General features: G+C 39.4%; 2 protein-coding genes across 3 annotated transcripts in view; one reads left to right on the forward strand and one right to left on the reverse strand.

Annotated features, from left to right (window-relative positions):
* Window positions 1-17,930, reverse strand: part of keap1b (kelch-like ECH-associated protein 1b) — a 63,982-nt gene extending 46,052 nt beyond the window's left edge. The window contains exon 1 of the mRNA XM_043699655.1: window positions 17,596-17,930. The gene's annotated coding sequence lies outside the window, so the exon portion shown is untranslated. The remainder of the gene's footprint in view (window positions 1-17,595) is intronic.
* acot11a (acyl-CoA thioesterase 11a) overlaps window positions 17,600-19,564 on the forward strand; it is an 87,660-nt gene continuing 85,695 nt past the window's right edge. For both annotated transcript variants that reach the window (XM_043699647.1, XM_043699648.1), the window contains exons 1-2: window positions 17,600-17,779; window positions 17,896-18,074. In XM_043699647.1, the coding sequence (XP_043555582.1) occupies window positions 17,600-17,779; window positions 17,896-18,074 (359 nt within the window). The remainder of the gene's footprint in view (window positions 17,780-17,895; window positions 18,075-19,564) is intronic.

Below are 19,564 nucleotides of genomic sequence, written 5' to 3' on the forward strand. Positions count from 1 at the left end.
GCTAATTCTCTTTCATCTTGGAAGTAAATAGACAGATTAAAGCATGATTTGGAGATGCCAGTGTTGGACTGGGGTGTACAAAGTTAAAAATCACACAACAGGTTTAATTGGAAGCACTAGCTTTTGCAGCGCTGCTCCTTCATCTGGTGGTTGTATAACCTTTTATTACAACATACCTCCTCGGGTCCTTCTCAGGACCTCTGAGACCAGCGGTCTAACTACTGTAAACTGCAGCTGCTACTGTCTCCACCTAATGCTTTGCCAACAGCAACCCTGAGCTCCCTTTTAATCTGTAATGGCCACGTCACCCAAGCCTACTGTCAAGGTGCCTTGAATACAGGTTGCATGACCTCGATCATTTTACTCCAAAGTTACATTCTCAAAATATAATAATCCTACAAATCTCGTTTTTAACACCTGGACCCAAAACATAATTGTCGTGATAAGGTTTCAAAAAGGCTACTTAAAATCTAACAACTTATAACATTCTTCAGATTTTAATAACTAACACTACATTCAAGACAAATAATCTTCTCTACCAAGCTGTCACATTTACTATTAAACTGTTTTGGCAGTATCATGAACATAACCTGCATCAACCAAACTGCATGAAATGGTTAAAAGTTAAAGTTTAATTTCATAGGTATTTAAAATTCTTTCCTATAAATCTTTACTGCTTATGGTTTTGCCTTCTCCTGTGCGTTCTGGTAGATCTCCTTTCTCAAGTTGAGCAAATTATACACCTTTTCCATGAGCTAGGTTAAAAGATATTCTGATCCCTTTAGTTTGGTTACTTTTGTAATGAGTATTATTTGCAGACAATCTGTGATTTTTGAATTCCATTAGGTGTGAAATGTAATTTGAGGGAAAAAAATTGTCACAACTCCTCATTTGATTTTAATAAGTCCTTTTGTTTTTCTTTAGAATTGGTTTATGAATCATTTGGTCCAAGTTGTAAGGCTGGAGTTCCACCTCTTTCACATCTGTAGGTTTTTTACTGTCCACTTGAGAAAGTCATGATGTGGAGGTGCCAGAGTTAAACTGGGTGGACAAAGTTAAAAATCATACACCACCAGGTTATAGTCCAATAGGTTCATTTGGAAGTACAAGCTTTTGGAGCACTACTCCTTTGTCAAGTAGCTAGTGGGGCAGGATCATAGGACACAGAATTTATAGTAAAAGATCAAAGTGTCATGCAACTGAAATGATGTATTGAACAAACCTACATTACTGTTAGGTCTTTATTCACTTAGAATGGGTTTAAGGTTTCTATTCATTAATATATAAATCTCAGATCTTCTTTCAAGACACATTCCAGAGATAATTCAAGGTTTTATTAAAAAATGTGACACCTCAGCTCAGAAAATGCATTAAAGGTGTGAGGTTAGAGTCTGTCTGTATTCCAACTTTGAGTCAGACTGGTTATATTTCCGAAGTAGGAATTTATAAAATGTCATATGGACTGACTGCGTACAAACTGTGGGCTTTTTGAACAAAAAAAAATGTATCTGCAAATGTAAATTCACCCCACAAACTTAAATGTGTGTGCGCGTGTGTATGAAGGAGTGAGTGTGTAATGTGTGTGTGTGATGGAGTATATGCCTGTGAGAGGCAGTGCGCGTGAGTGTGTGTGTGTCTGACAGAGAGCGTGTGTATGAGAGAGGGTCTGTGTGAATGTGATCATGTGTAAGTATGTGTGTGTACAGTGTAGTGGGGTCACCTGTAGTATGACATGAACCCAAGATCCTGGTTGAGACCATCCTCAATCTGTAGGCAGTCAGTCCATGTGACATTTTATAAATTCCTATTTTGGAAATGGTTCCAGTCTGACTCAAGGTTGAAATACAGACAGACTCTAACCTCACACCCTTAATGCATTATCTGAGCTCCGATGTCACCGTTTTTTAAAATAAAATCTTGAGTTATATCGGGAATGTGACTTGAAAGAAATTCTGCAATCCATTTTAAAGGATGAAAGGGGTCCACATCAAATTCTATTTTAGTCACTCGACTGCAGATCTGTCTAATGACTGTTCCAGTTCATCGGTTGTCTCATTGGGCTTGCTGCTGACATTTTGGAAGAATTCCCAGAATTTCATTTGTCTGATGAATTCCGCCATGTCTGCTGCAAGACCAATTGGGTCTATTTTGGTGGGGGCAGAGATTGAGCCCTCGGCTGAGAACTTCAATCTCTTTCAGTTGAAGGGAGTGGTCTAACAAGTCGACGATTGATTTCCCCGTGTCTATTACTGGTGGTGATGCCAAGTTTCTCCAGTTTCTTGTTCTTGGTGTGCATGTAGGTGGTGTAGTCTGGATTCTATCTCGATTTCAAAGTTATAGTGCATGCTGTTGAGTTTGTACGAGATGATTGAGGACTTTGCAAGAGGTGTGATGGGGAAGTCTCTTAGCATAGTCTGTGTTGCAGGTCAACTTCAGTGAGTTTGTGACCTGTCGTGCTTTTGAGATCTTTCACAGTTTCTTGTTACATTTTATAAATTTCTACTCTGGAAATAGAACCGCTTTGACTTAAGGTTGGAATACAGACAGACTCTTACCTCACATCCTTAATGCATTGTGTTTTTTTTATATAAAACCTTAAGTTATCTTGGGAATATGACTAGAAAGAAGTTCTGGGATTTACATATTAATGAATTGAAACCTGGAACCTATTCTTAGTGATTAAAGACTTAACAGCAATATAGGTTTGTTCAATACATCTCATCAGTCGTATGACACTTTGATCTTTTGCTACAAATTCTGTATCATAGAGTCATAGAGATGTACAGCATGGAAACAAACCCTTTGGTTCAACTTGTCCACGCTAATCAAATATCCCAACCCAATCTAGTCCCACTTGGCAGCATATCCCTCCAAACTGTTCGTATTCATATACCCATCTATTTAAATGTTGCAATTGTACCAGCCTCCACCACTTCCTCTGGCAGCTCATTCCATACACACACCACTCTCTATGTGAATAAGTTGCCCCAAGGTCTCTTTTATATCTTTCCTAACTCACCCTAAATCTATGCCCTCTAGTTCTAGACTCCCCCACCCCAGGGAAAAGACTTTGTCTATTTATCCTATCCATGCCCCTTAAGATTTTGTAAACCTGCCCCATTAGCTGCCAGACTAAGGAGCAGTGCAAAAGCTTGTACTTCAAAATAAAACTATTGGACAATAACCTAGTGTTGTATGATTTTTAACTTTCTCTATTTACGAAAGTACATTTCAACTAGCCAAACTGCGGAATCATCTATCTCTGGTTTAAGGAGAACAGTATAATTCTCCATTGCTACTTTAAAAGTTTCATTTAAATTATGTTAATTATCATTTTAAAAATTTTTTTTTTTTACAATTCCTTGATTGTTTTAAGTAATTTTCCCTAGTGAATATAAATAATGCTGAACTCCTCTTTCACAAGAGCAATAGGTTCCTCCACTGCATCGATCTCTGCGGTCTGCGTGCTGTAAGAACTAAGAACAAAATGACACTCATTTAGAGCAGAGAGAAAGGCAGCAGTCATTAAAAGGAGCACTTTGAATATTCTCTTAGCAGAGACTCTATCCTTGAAATAAGCACCCTTGACCACATCCATGCTACCTGCTATCACCTCAGCACAATACCAACCTGACTTGAGGTTGAGAAGGCTGTCCAACAGCTGGAACACTCTTGCTATTAATGCATTAACACATCTGAAAGTGGGAGAATGTGCCAATGGATCTCCAAGATGTCATAATTAAGAACCAGAGTTAAACTAGTCAGAATTGGGGTGGGCGCGGAACCTATGACCAGCTCCACAGTTGTTTGTTCTCCTCTTACAATATAGTTCTTGGACTTTTGAATTTTATAAAGAACAATATCTCACAGATACAGAACTTTGCCCAACCACAAACTTATTAAAATAAATCTCCTCATACCATGATGTAAGACATCTTAAATTGGTCTAAATGACACAACACCTTGATTGGGTGGCTCCCACCCAAAACATGAGACATCACGATGTATTACAAAATAATATTTTAACAAAACCTTAAGTTTTTACCCAAACCTACTTATTTCAGGCCTAAACCCACTGAAACTGGTTCTTACTCATACATTACCTTAGTCTTTCAGCAGTACTACGCCTCAGATCTGGCTGATAACTTAAAATCCTCCACACGGTTGATCCTTCCAGTGGCTCATCCAAATGTCATGTTTTCTGTTCCTGACCGCTTGTAACTGAAGATCTCTCCAAACCAAAAACACTAACACTTAGAGTCCCCAACTGGCCTCATCAGTCTGGTATTGATTGTAGGCTGGAGTCAGACCGACTTTCCTGATGAAGGGCTTTTGCCCAAAATGTCAATTCTCCTGTTCCTCGGATGCTGCCTGATCTGCTGTGCTTTTCCAGCACCACACTCTTGACTCTAATCTTCAGTATCTACAGTCCTCACTTTTGCCTGACTGGTCCCAACTCTACTTCCAGCTGCAGTAAATTATTTCAATTTCACTCCCTTTTATAGTGATTCATATCAAACATGTCACAACTGCATCAAATATTTTCATGTTGCTCAGGATGTCTGAGAGCTACTCCTCATTGGTGAATTGCATACAAAGTCTAGCCAAGTATGGACTTTGAAACAATGCCATAATTTACCATGGAAAATCATTCCAAAACTATCCAACACTCTTTCTAAAAGGTTTTCATATGAAAAATCTGAGCAGCAGAAGATCGAAGACAACCCAGGGAGATCTACAAACAGAGGAGAATCGACACCCAAAGATGACAGCCACTGTCTGGTTTTGAAAATTAATTTGCTATAAATTTAATAGGGGCTTTATTGGATCAATATATTGTTATCGAGTGGGTGGTAGATAACAAGTCCTTAAGACAAAGTAGGCTTAGAATTGTAAATAGTTTTTGCTTAATGTTCACTTTAAGAGTTATAGAATAAAGTTGTTATTTTTTTCTTTAAACAGTGGAATTTAGGTAGTTCTCGGTCACTCATACTTTAATAGATTATGAGGGGAGGTAAGTTTTTCTGTGGGTTTGGTTTAATTAGCCCAATGGTTTATCGCCGTGTCGTAACACAATGGATTCAACGACTCTCCAAAAAAAAAAAGACCTATTGTCTGTCTCTCACAGCAACTTGCTGATACTCAACCAACAGGAATTATAGAATGTTCACAATGCTCGGCGTGCATTCAAATCTATCTCAAACTCTACCTGCGGGGAGAATTCAGGTTTCGCTACCATTGGTTACGTGACAATGACCAGGAGATCCAGGCACTCCTGAATTGAAAGATATTCCTGAAATGAAAGCGCCAAAAATTCTCTAAGGAAATAAAGCCATTCTAGAAAGAAATACAGGCCATGGTCCAACCAAAAAAAATCTAAAGAACAGATGGTGGGTGGAAAGAGCGTGGGAAACATGTTTCAGTGCGATGAAAACCATCATTGGCTGAATACATGACAACATCTGTAAATGGGAGAATATGCCAGTGGATTTCCAACATGTCATAATTATGACCATTTTCAAAAAAGATAAACCTGATTATGGTAACTGCAGAGGGGTCACTCTGCCATCTCCCGGTTACTGAACAGCTTCTATTATGACGAGGATTCTGTCCATCAATAGGGTCTGTGGACATGATTATCACATCAAGCCAAATCCAATAAAAATGCAGAGAGCAGCAGTAACCCCTACACATGGCCATCTTCAATTTCACAAAGTCCTTTCACTCTCTCAACCAGGAGTAGTTGTGGAGATTGTCCTCAAATTAGGATGCCTGCAGAGAAACTTGTGACTGTCTTCAACTTGCTGTGCAGTATATGCAAGCTGTGATTCTTGCTAAATGATTAACTGCAGTGGTTCAATTAAGGCTGTGTCATCCCATCAATGCTCTTCTTCAACTTTCTCACTGCAATACTCCAACCCATATGAGCTTCTCTACAGAAGGGAAACTAAAGAGCCTACGTTTCCTCCAGCCCTGAGATCACCCTAACCACTGTATTCAAGGTGGAGAAAGTGAGGACTGCAGATACTGGAGATCAGAACTGAAAAATGTGTTGCTGGAAAAGCGCAGCAGGTCAGGTAGCATCAAATGAGCAGGAGAATCGATGTTTCGGGCATAAGCCCTTCTTCAGGAATCTGACGAAAGGCTTATGCCCGAAACGTTGATTCTCCTGCTCCTTTGATGCTGCCTCACCTGCTGTGCTTTTCCAGCAACACATTTTTCAGCACTGTATTCAAGATGCAAATTACAGATGATGCTTGGAGAGTTTAGGCTAAACACCCTTTAAGCTTGCTCCCACCACATGACACTGACCCCTAACTAACAAGATCCAGTGAGCCACTGGACAGTACAGATTATTTTTTATTATTATGAGGTTGACATTGATAATGAAATTCAACTTTGCGCCCAGTGTGCCTGCACCGCATTTGCCTTTTTGAAGAACAGAGTTTTGATGATAAAGATCTCAAACTTGGCAAAAAGCTCATGGTCAACAAGGGCAATAGTGCTATTTCTCCTTCTGTATATGTTGAAAACATGGACAATATGCAGCAAATATCTCAAATCCCTTTAAAAAAATCTCACCAGTAATGCTTTTCAAATTCCTGCAAATGCACTGGTAGGATAGGTGCTCTAATATCAGGATGCCCTCACAGGCCAAAATCTCCAGAACTCAAAGTCTGTTTTTTTATCATTCAGCTGCATTAGGAATGCCACATCAACATGCTTGTCAAAAGTTCTATAACAGTTCTATTGCGTAAAGTGAATTTAAACTGTGCTTTGCTCTGCAGGTCTGCTATTGATTTAGTGGTGCCCAAATTACCTATTAATAAGGTTGATCTTATCTCAGAGAATGATCTAACTGGAGACTAACATCCAGCCTTCAGATAGTTCCATGTCATCCATTGAAGTGGATAATAAGAAGAATGTAGCAGCCAGATCAGTGGACTTGAGTCAGTACACAAAGCTTCCAACAATTCTACTTTGAGCTTTGTCATGACACACGGTTACTGGAGCGCAAAGGTTTCAAGGACATCCTTCAAATCTCCCTGAAAAAACGTAATATCTCCATTGCCTGTTTCCCAAGACTATCCAAATTGGAGAAGAAACATTTGCACCGGTTCTAACCATCTCCAACTGGCCCAAGTGGAAACCTAATACAAACAGGAGTGGAGCATGCAAAGACCAGAGCATCTCACCCAGCATCCTTGTTGAAGCCAGCTACCCAACCTGTGGTAGGGTGTATGGATCCCAGCATCAAACTTAGTTAGTCACCTCAAGACCTATAATCCCAAAAGCGAAAGACAGTCAACCTCAGTCTCAAGGGACTGCTTGAGAACAGTTCTTTTGTAATCAGACTTAGGCTTTAGAACCTTTTCTGTTTCAGATGTTTTGAGTTTTTGATTTTTTGAGCACTCGTCCAATCAAACCATTGTCCTTTACATCAGGATCAGAGACAAGTACACGTTCTTCCAAGGTCATTGATCAGGCTTATGTATTCCTCTTTATATCCACTTAATTGGATGCGATGGAAATGTCTGGCGGCACTTCCAGTTAGATCATTCTTGGAGATAAGGTAAGAAATTAGGACACCATACTACAATAACACATGTACAGACTAAGACGCAGTTTAAATTCACTGTATATAAGAACAGGTATCTCCAGCAATACACTTCAACCATAAACTGTTATTTGGTGAACTTCCTAGAAATAAATTCACACCTTTTGCCAACCCTTTGTCTTTTTGGCCTTTTTAATCAAAACAAAAACTGGAATTATTTCACCCTCATATATAAATCTCCTTTATCTTTTTGATCAACTTTTAATCTTTCTAATTTATACCCAACATAAATACATTAGATGGCTATTGGTTTGTTAAAAGCCTAGGATTTTCTGAAACCACACTAGACACTCCTACAGATGACATATTAATGTCCTTGAATCATATTATCTTCCACACTGTTTCTTTTCTATTATAAAGAACATTTACCTTTTCATTTCTGTCACATCACACCTCCCCACCATCCCCACCCACACAGGTGCCCGTGCGCACACACACACACAATTATTAGTCTTCACTCGAAGATGTCTTATTCATGTACCCGTCCAGATGTCTGTTAAATGTTGTAATTGTACCCATTCCACCACCTCTTTGGCAACTCATTCCATATTTGCACCACCCTCTCCGTGAAAAAGTTGCCCCTCAGGTCCCTTTTGAATCTTTCCTCTCTCACATTAAACCTATGCCCCCTAGTTTTGGACTCCTTACCCTGGGAAAAACAAACATTGGCTATTCACCCTATCTATGCCCGTCACAATTTAATAAACCTCTAAAGATCAATCCTCATCCTCCAACCTATTCAGCCTCTCCCTGTAGCTCAAACCCTCAAATCCCGGCAACATTCTTGTAAATCTTTTCTGAATCCTTTCAAGTTTAACAAAGCCTTCCTACAGCAGGGCAACCAGAATTGAACACAGTACTCTAAAATTGGCCTCACCAATGTCCTCTACAGCCAAAATATGACGTGCTAGCTCCTATAATTAATGTACTGATCAATGAAGCCAAAGAGGAATTGTCTTTTTCAAGGAATGCTTCAGCAAGAGACATAGCCATTTTAATTTTTCAGTAAATACAGCAAAGGTCACTAAAATCTTGTTTAATTAAACTGGGCCCAAACACAATGTATTCATCTCAGCTTGTGGATTCAAAATTTCACAAGAAACCCCATTTGTTATGATCCCTGAAGAGACTGTGAATGTTTAGGAATACAGTTGAACTGCAGTTAATAGCTGAAAAGCATGACAAAATAAGATTTGATATTTTTTAAAAATTACTGCTAAATTCAGACTGAAATCACCACTAAACAGTATTTTTGTAGACAACTGATATCTTAAATACAAAAGAGTTTACCACTTTTAATACAACCCAAAAACCTATTTCACAAGATGCTTTATATTAGAAAACTCAAATCCATTTCAAAATTATCTTTGCTCCTAAAAGTTTGCTCCAATTCTTGTCCTTTCCCAGCCTGGTAACATTTAATCCCAGAACTGTCTTTTACATTCATGCCTTTTTTTCCAGAGATTCTGTATCTAATTCCAATGAGTGAAATCTCAGCCTTCTTTTCAATCTGAACTTGAGCTCCCAATTGCATTCATGTGAACCACAGAGAATTTCAGCGTCTAGCTGCTCCATCTCAGATCCTGTCAGATTGTCTATGTCTTCAAGTTTTCTTGGATATCTTAGAAATCTTCCATCTTTCAAAGCCCATATCTATGAATTACATGCGTCCTATGTTCAGGTGGAAATATGGACGAGTTAACGTTAAGACCCCAACTCTGTTTAATGTTTGAAATAGCTTGATAGTTTAAAGCATAACTGTGTACAATCCATATTTCCTGGAACACCGAAGACTGTAATCGAATCACAATAAACACATGCTGTTACTACTGTCTCCAATGGTAAACATTTTACATTTGCTTTCCAGCAAACAACTCAGGCGTATTTTTAATTCTTAATAGCCACATCACACAGGCATCTTGTTAGGCAGACCTCAGAACAGGTTACTGAGCTCTTACCAAAAGGACATTAATTGAGTTAATTGCTGGTTGATATCATGCTTTTTTTTAAAAAATACGTAGCAAATGCTATCTAAGTTTTAGTATTTCTGAACAATCATCCACCTAGATACCTGCTTCATGCAGGGTAATGCAGAGTTGGGATTATCGTACCAATTTCATGCTTATACTATTACAATTACTTGCCTACTTAGCTGTCAAGGGTCACACTGAGGCATTGCTGTGGATTTTAAACTTTACCTTAGAGTTTTCCTTCCTCAACCTTACTGTCACTGGAGCTCATCTGAGTTTTTTTGTTACCTTGGATAAATTGCATCTATATAAAGGCCTTTCGTAACTTCAGGCTTGCTCAAAGTACTTTGTAGTCAATGAACTATGTTCCTAGTGCTCTCAGTCATAATGTGGAAATGTGGCAACTTATTTGCACAACGCAAGGTCCAGCAACAAGAAGGGACGTATGACAGGTTAACCTGTATGTGATATTGAGGTGAAAGATAAATATTGGCCAAAACATCAAAGAACTCCTGTGCTGTTCAATTAATATAATAGGTTGAAAAACATGCCCTATGATTTAATGTGTGTGTCTTTATGCAAGTTGCAAATAAGAATAACATGTCACAGGGCTAATAATTATGTTTTTATTGAGATATTTTGCTGCCCATCATGATGCTTATTCTCTTTGAAAGACAGAAAGCATCATTTTTTTGTTCAGACCAAAGTAAAAAAAATCAATTTATTTCTGTGATTTTTGATGGCCAACGAGCAAAACGTGTGCAGATAATTCACAATGCCACAGCTGATATATACTACTGATTCCAAAATCAAATTTGACATCTTCCAGACTTCTCAGAACTTCCTGACAGAGCTTTTGAAAATTGCAAGTACAGTCACATTGTCACAACACTGAAGAAAAATTATTGATGCAAAAGCTTGTGAACTGGTCACATTGGAAAATACCCATCTATTAAAGTATACCATCCCTCTAGGTTGCACACAATAATATCAAAGGCTTACTTGCCCCAAGTAAGTTATTGATTAGGTTTGGAGTTCAGGTTGAAGAATGAGAGGAATACACTTCTAGTTTCATAGTGGGATTTGACTGTTTTTGACAACTACCTTGATATTCAAATAGCTCTTACCTAAAATCTCAAAATCATGAAATATGATCAGTTGCAACTGATTTATATGTACAGTCCTTCAACATCACTGTGGTGAAAAGTCACTTCTTGAAGCCAAACAACATTTGTGACAGATTTCTTTTCGTCTTCCAGTTCCACCTCAGTAGCCATTCAGCTTCTTGAGCCTGTTCCAAAACCATTCAATGAGATCTTGGTTACTCTGTGGTCTAACTGCATATGCCTGCCTTGGGCCCGTATCCCTTAAAAAAAATCTATCTCAGATTTAAAATTAACAACTGATCTAGCATCCACTGTCATATATGGAAGGGAATTCCAAACATGTAGTGCTTCCTAACATCTCTTCTGGACTGCCTGGCCATAATTTTCAGACTATGCTCCCTAGTTCTAGAATCCCCAACCAGTGAAAATAGTTCTCTTTACCTCCCCTTTCTTTTCCCGTTCATATATTGAAGATTTTGATCAGATCACCCTTAACCTTATCAATTCTAGAGAACTGTTTCCAGAAAATATATATTATGACCTGAAGACATGACAAGACTATCACAGCTGTCTTCCATTAAACCATTAGTACTGGCGCTTATTGCAAGGGTTTCATTCTACAATAGAATCTGAGTAAGCAGACCTTTTACATTTTATTGTCCTGCAACCAAATAAAACAAGAGGAATTACTTGCAAATTCTGTGTGAAGGGTGGAAGAAAAGTAGTAAGATAAAAGAATGAGAACAATTGATGAGAGTGAAAGAGGGAATATATGAATGGAACCAAGTCAAATGAATCCAAGTCCAAGATTAACTCATCAATGACATGAAGGGATATGGAGATGGATAGCTGGCCGTGATCGAGAATGGCAGATCAAGCTTGAAGAATAGGAGGCGGCCAGTGAGGTCCTACCTTCTATGCTTCTGCTGCCCTTGTCCTTCTGGGTAAAAGATTGCAGGTTTGGAAGGTGATGTTGGAGGAGCGTTGGTGAGTTACTGCAGTGCATATTCTGGTGGCACACACTGCTGCCAATGCGCATTACTACTGAAGGGACTGAACGTGGCAAGTTGTGGATAGGGTGCCAATCAAATGGGCTGCTTTGTCATGGATGGTGTCATGTTTCTTGAAAGTTGTTGAAGTTGCACCCATCCAGTCAAGTGAAGCATATCACATCATATTCCTGGCTTGTTTTGTAGATGAGTGGCAGGCATGGGGAATCAGGAGGTAATTACTGGTGCAGTTAACTAAACACTAATGCAAAATCAAAATACTGCAAATGCTGGAGAACTGAAATAAGAAAAAATGCTGTAAATATTCAGCAGGTCAGGCAGCATCTGTAGAAAGAAAAACAGTAAATGATTCAGACCTATGGTCTTCCATCAAAACTTAGAAATGTTGCAGGTGTAATAGATAATAGGTGCAGAAGTAGGCCATTCTGCCCTTTGAGCCAGCACCACCATTCAGTATGGTCATGGCTGATCATCCTCAATCAGTATCCTGTTCCTGCCTTATCCACATACCCCTTGATTTCACTATCCTTAAGAGCTCTATCCAACTCTATCTTGAAAGTAGCCAGAGACTTGGCCTCCACAGCCTTCTGGGGCAGAGCATTCCATAACAGGTCTGGAAAAAATGAAAGGAGGGAGGGTGGAAAAAATGAAAGGAAGGTCAACTCAACATTGAATAGCATGTTACAAGGGCAAAGGGAATGAAACAACAAAGATTGCCAAGAACTGTGAATGTCAGAATTATGAAGAACATCCATCTGAACACATAAGAGAAAACAACCAAGTAAAACCAAAACCAAATCTGAAAAGGAAACAAAATCAGGTCAGAGATTACAATCTGAAACATTTGAATTGATCGTGAGTGAATCACATTCACAAAGAATGGAATTTCAATTGGGATCCAAATAGAATAATTTGGAACCAGAAACAGTTGAAATAGAGGTAATGTGAGATTTGGCATTCCTGCTCTAGTATTCCATGAGGCTGTAAATTAAGACCACACAGAGGATATTCATGTTAAGACTGGAGGCCTGTAACCAGTGGAGTGCCAGAAAGATTGGTGCTGGGCCCTCTACTTTTTGTCATTTACATAAATGTTTTGGATGCGAGCATAAGAGTAACAGTTAGTAAGTTTGCAGATGACACCAAAATTGGAGGTGTAGTGGACAGCGAAGAGGGTTACCTCAGATTACAACAGGATCTTGACCAGATGGGCCAATGGGCTGAGAAGTGGCAGATGGAGTTTAATTTATATAAATGCGACAAACTGCATTTTGGGAAAACAAATCTTAGCAGGACTTATACACTTAATGGTAAGGTCCTAAGGAGCGTTGCTGAACAAAGAGACCTTGGAGTGCAGGTTCATAGCTCCTTGAAAGTGGAGTCTCAGGTAGATAGGATAGTGAAGAAGGTGTTTGGTATGCTTTCCTTTATTGGTCAGACTATTGAGTACAGGAGTTGGGAGGTCATGTTGCGGCTGTACAAGACATTGGTCAGGCCACTGTTGGAATATTGCGTGCAATTCTGGTCTCCTTCCTATCGGAAAGATGTTGTGAAACTTGAAAGGGTTCAGAAAAGATTTACAAGGATGTTGCCAGGGTTGGAGGATCTGAGCTACCGGGAGTGGCTGAACAGGCTGGGGCCGTTTTCCCTGGAGCTTCGGAGGCTGAGGGGTGACCTTATAGAGGTTTACAAAATTATGAGGGGCATGAATAAGGTAAATAGGCAAAGTCTTTTCCCTGGGGTCAGGGAGTCCAGAACTAGAGGGTATAGGTTTAGGTTGAGAGGGGAAAGATATAAAAGAGACCTAAGGGGCAACTTTTTCACACAGAGGGTGGTATGTGTATGGAATGAGCTGCCAGAGGATGTGGTAGAGGCTGGTACAATTGCAACATTTAAGAGGCATTTGGATGGGTATATGAATAGGAAGGGTTTGGAGGGATATGGGCCGGGTGCTGGCAGGTGGGACTAGATGGAGTTGGAATATCTGGTCAGCATGGACAGGGTGAACCAAAGGGTCTGTTTCCATGCTGTACATCTCTATGACTCTAAACTGTACCAGCTTGTTGCATCATGTTTTACTTTGGTCCAGATGGGCACTTATTGCAGGGTAATACAAGTTTTGTAGGGGCAATACAAACAAATAAATAAGAAATGAGGAACTGATGTGTGGAGCCAGTATATTAAGGTATCAGAAACATAGCAGCCTATTTGCCTCATCATGTGCATGCAGACTCACAGCTATGTTCCACTTCCAATATCCAAGTAATGTTCACCAACCAGGGATCATGGAAACAACTTGTAACCAAAGAAATGACATCCTGTGCCCTCTACACTTTGAAAGCAGCCAAATAGTTCTGGATGTTTCGAGGTATGGATCTAGAGGCCTACCTGTAGCATGAGCAGCAGCAGAATTACTTCATGACATACAAGATGAAGACATAGTAAAGAATGATGAACCTGGGCTATCTACAAAGAAATTTTAAAACGTACAACTTCCACGCAGAATTGGAAAATAAATTTCTCTCCATGATAAGGGTGTTTGCCTTATGTATAACCAATGTATATTGATCAGAAAAAAGTGGAATTTGGAATAATACCACACAATGATGCACAGTAAATTCAGGGATCATTTTCCTTTGAACAGCACGCTTTGGACAAAGAAAGTTGATGAGCTGTAGTGTGTTCTGAAAGCTCATGTCATTTTTTTTTCCTAAATCAAGGGCAAAAATGAGGCCTGCAAAACACAAAAAAATCATTCCCAGGTGATGAAGTAATTAAAGAAGCAATAATGTGGCTGCAGACTCTTTAATTAAAGACAACAACAAATAATAAGTAATGAAATAATAACTGGAATCCAGAGCATGTCACTTGGTGTTTCCACTGTAGCAGGATGAGTGGAATCTTTGTCCAAAGACTTCTTTCACCAACTGCAGGACCTGAAGGACTGAATGCTTCTCACTGCGGCTCAATAAATCTAGCGACATGACCAACATAGCCCAGATCGTTTTTGTACACGTTTTTTAAGCACATAACACCTCAGAGTCATAGAGATGTACAGCATGGAAACAGATCCTTCGGTCCAACTCGTCCATGCTGACCAGATAGATATCCCAACCCAATCTAGTCCCACCTGCCAGCACCCGGCCCATATCGCTCCAAACCCTTCCTTTTCATATACCCATCCAGATGCCTTTTAAGTGTTGCAATTGTACTAGCCTCCACCACTTTATCTGGCAGCTCATTCCATACACATACCACCCTCTGAGTGAAAAAGTTGCCCCTTAGGTCTCTTTTATATTGTTCCCCTCTCACCCTAAATCTATGCCCTTTAGTTCTGAACTCCCCCAAACAAGTGAAAAGACTTTGTCTATTTACCTTATCCATGCCCCTCATGATTTTATAAACCTCTATGAGGTCACCCCTCAGCCTCCTACGCTCCAGAGAAAATAGCCCCAGCCTATTCAATCTCTCCCTATAGCTCAAATCCTCCAACCCTGGCAACATCCTTGTAAATCTTTTCTGAACCCTTTCAAGTTTCACAACATCCTTCCGATAGGAAGGAGACCAGAATTGCACGCAATATTCCAACAGTGGCCTAACCAATGTCCTGTCCAGCCGCCACATGACCTTGCAACATTTTCTCACCATTTTGCCCCTTAAAGAGAGAACAAGGGGTGGAGACATCTACAATGAATTCAAAAGGTACGTGCTTGAGAAAAAAAATTCCCAATTGAGAAACTGTTTTCCATTACAACCAATTGGCACAAATGTGGACTTTGTTACATTTTAAAGAAATTATCCTGATTTCTCCTTTTTTCCTCAATTACCACTATATAATCCATCAGCAATCATTAGCAAGTAAAGTTATGGACTTTTGTCATGTAATGAAAGTTGTTGTTGTGATTGTAAACTTGATTCAAGCAAAAGCCCTTCAGTACAACTTATTTAAATTTTTATTCAATGCACCCTGTGCTGCCTGTGTGAACTATTCCTCGTGAGGTGTTAAATTGAGAGAACATCCTGCAAAGATTTTTAGACCTAATACCTGTAAAGTCATTTTCCTAAATCAAGTGAATGCTGAACAATCAGACAACGTGTGGTTACTTGACTTCAGATTACTTACAGACATAACATTCAAAACTGAATAACCTAAACTGTGAACTGCAGAGAAAGAACAAAGACATTGCACACATGATTAGTGCTGTGAATGCATTCAATCTGAAGCTACCCTGTGTTCCTCCTGTTAGAAATGGGGTAAAGTGTTGTTTTTGCAGATATAGAAAAAGCATACAGAAAAGGGGTACAGCAAGAGAACTATTAACCCTGCAGATATTTGGGGACTTTTCAGTGTATAATTGTGGTTAATTAAATACTAACTTTGGTGTGTAATTACTATAACAAAAAGTTCTTTTTGTAAAATTATGCTTTCAGCAAAAAGCTGAGATAACCGAAATGCTTGAGCGATACAAAATGATACAAGTTAATGAAATGTCCATAATGGAATGTACCAGTAGAATTGATACAAAATGTTAAACTAGATCTAGATGTACTGTCCACAAAATAAATGTATGTGTCAGCACTTACAGAAAGGAAGGTTGCCAACCTGGGGAAAGGGGAAGTAATAAGGGTGGAGCACAGCTGGGCAGTGGTCTGGCACAGTAAGAGAGATTGGGTAATTAGGAGTCTGGAGAGATGACCTCACTCGGCTCAAAGGGTATAACTGTACATTAACCTAAGTTCTAATTTGCTCATTTGCTTATGCAATTGAAGCCCTTACTTGCATAGTTCGTAATAAATTGTCTTGTTTCCAGTTTTGGTGGTCTCGTCTAAATTTTATTGAATTTTGTTTCTAACACTCCCAATGTAAAAAAAACTTCCAGAGTCTGAAGAAAATACCAGGAAAAATAATCAAAGACAAAGAAAAATGATTCCGTCCAGAAAATGTTTGTGCACAACTGAAGAAGTTAGCAAAGGACTTCAACAAGTGATTTCAGAAATTAAGTGTGATGGAACAAATCATCATATTTGCCTCAAATCCATCCTTCATGTAGATGATGGGTTGGCTACCAAATTCCCGTCAGGTGTTTGACTTATAAAGCAGTGACACTGATATTGAGATAATTATTATGCAAACATGATGTTGAGCTGAAAGTCTGATCAAGGGACAATATTTTTGGGGACTAGTGGGACCCATAAACAGAGAAAAATAATACAAGTGCGTAATTATCCTGTGCTTTCAATGTGAAATCAGTGTGACAGCATTCTCCCAAAGGAAGATAATCAAGTCCAAATATTATATGTACCTCACAATACCTATGTGATGGACAGTATACTAACTGACAGTTTCAAACTAAAACCCAGACTTCGCGACACTGAAGATAATGACAGATATATGCAGTTGCAGGTGTCACACTGAGACTTGGTGAGAAGATGACAAAATGAGTAATTATTTATGTTTGGATAGATCCTGAGTCGTACTTAAATTCAAAAAGTGTACTTGAGCTTAAAAAAGTTGGAGACCACTGATTTAAGATAAAGGGCAGGTTTGGAAGGGAACGAAGGACACCTTATTTCATTCAGAAAGTGGTGGGTATTGTATTTGGAACTCAGTGCCTGAAAGGGTAGTAAAGGGGTAACCGTTACAATATTCAAAAAGTATTAAGATACAAGGCTATCGAACAAATGTTCAAAATGGGATTAAATAGATGTGTTTGGTGAGATGATAGTCTGAAGGGCTTATTTCTGTGCTGTAATATTCTATGCCTTTGTGGGAGAACCAAAACTTTATCCTGTACCACACACCATTCCAAGCAGATTTAACCAACTGCTACCAAACACCAACCACTCCCACCATCTCAGTAAGAGCTGGGAAAAATCAACCCGCAACTAACCTGAATGGTTGGTGGTCCCTTTAGACAACTAATTTTTGTTTTGGGAAGTGAGGTAGGCTGTACGCACATCCAGCCGTTTGCAAACAGGAGAGGATTTTGCTCGAGTGTTGTGCTCAGAAATGGAACCGCTGTCATCAAATCGGCGTCCCAAACGGAGACCACAATCTGCTCTAATGTTCTGAAGGTGACTCCCGTTGGTTAGATATGAACTCTGTTTATTTCTGCACAGACGCTGTCAGGCCGCATTTTGATTTTATGTGTTTCTCCTTTACTCTGCACCCTGACTGACCCAAAATCAAGTCGTTCGTGGCCTGCCCCGGTGCCGTTCCACAGCGGTTGATAATGGCTGCAGAGACTGATATGAGCGGAGGCGGACACTGGGAAATCCACTGGCAGTTTCCATGGAAACCGGGCCCAGGAGGCAGGAAGCGCGAAGGCGGTGCTCTCGCTGCGCCTTGGCGGCTGTCAACCGAAGTTTGGTGAGTAACAAGCAAGGGCCTGCGCTCTCAGTGTATTATGCGGCCCACGTTTGTAATTCCATTACATGAACTAATTTGGTCACGGTGTCGTTCCATCTGATCCCGGGGCTACAGAGTAAGATGAGACTAGGTCTTGTTCCCCCCCCCCCCGCTTCCCCCTCGAGGTTTGCTGAGACCCAACTCTCCACTGAGGGGTTAATGCTGTGAAGTTTACTGTGTGGAGGAATTCTACCTAATTATCCTTACGTTTAGCCACATGGCAAAAGTTATTTTACTTGCTTTCAATAGCATGACACTCCGACGGTTGGATTGATTCAGGAACTATCTGATTCATGAAGTTGAAAAGCAAAAAAAAGATGGAAACGCTCAGGGATTTTTCTTTCTCATATATTTCATCTCGACCTGTTCAGAAGTGTTATTGCACACCTCTGGAGCAGGTGGAACTTGAATGCAGGCCTCTTGGCTCAAAGGTTAATAACAGCTAAACTTTTATTGTTTCACATCTTCAAATCTGCCTCAATTACTGAGTATTTCTAGCATTTTCTGTTTTTATTCATGATTCATTTGCTAGAACATTTTGATCTTCATTTTTCTTATCTGCTACTAAGTGAGGATGACTTTACTTTTGGACTTGTCAATTTTAAAATTAGAATTGAATTAAAAATCACCATTCACAACCCCAGGATGTGGCAAGCAAGCAAATGAATTGCTTTTGAAGTTTACTTGTTACTTTGCAACATAAGGACCATGCTGCCCAATTTGGGTTCAGCAAAGTTTGACCTATTATACTCAATACATGAGAAGATACTTGGGGGCTTGTTGTCATATTTTGTTTTTGTAAAACTCTTGTGGAGCACTTTGGAATGTTATTATCTGATGTTCTATGAATACAAGTTATCTATAACTATTCTAATGGAATTTAATTTAGAATTGGTATTTAACAGGGCACCAAGGGAATTCATTTGTTTTTTTAAGATGCCACAGATTCTTCTGTTTGAACAAGCAGAGATGGCCTCGATGATTGGATCATTTGAAAATTGACACTTCTAATTGCAGTGCAGTGTTCTCGTAGTACTTCATGAAAATGTCAGCCTAAATTCTGTTTGTTGCCTCAAGTGAGGATTGACTGTACAATTATCTGATTTACAAACATAACTATTAGGATGAGGCAATCTAACATCAAATTGTCTGTTTATCAGTTATGTACACCTTGACTATGCTTCTCAGGATTTCCAAGAAAAAAATTCTGTCCCCTCTTCAGTCTTCTATTTTCTCTCCCAATTTAAATGTTTGGAAGTTCTTCTTTTAAGTATCAAGGCCCAAAATCCTGATTGTTGCTTTTCTTGTCTCTTTATAGTGCCCCTTGAAAATAAGGTCACTAAAACGCCACGGGAATGTTGCCTTGTCAATGATTCAGATGAGCAATGAGCAGTCAGGAAGGGTAGATGTGTGATGATTTCATTTTATTTGTTCATACTTTGTGGCTCACA

The sequence above is a fragment of the Chiloscyllium plagiosum genome, chromosome 11 (assembly GCF_004010195.1).
Source record: "Chiloscyllium plagiosum isolate BGI_BamShark_2017 chromosome 11, ASM401019v2, whole genome shotgun sequence".
Classification (NCBI taxonomy): domain Eukaryota; kingdom Metazoa; phylum Chordata; class Chondrichthyes; order Orectolobiformes; family Hemiscylliidae; genus Chiloscyllium; species Chiloscyllium plagiosum.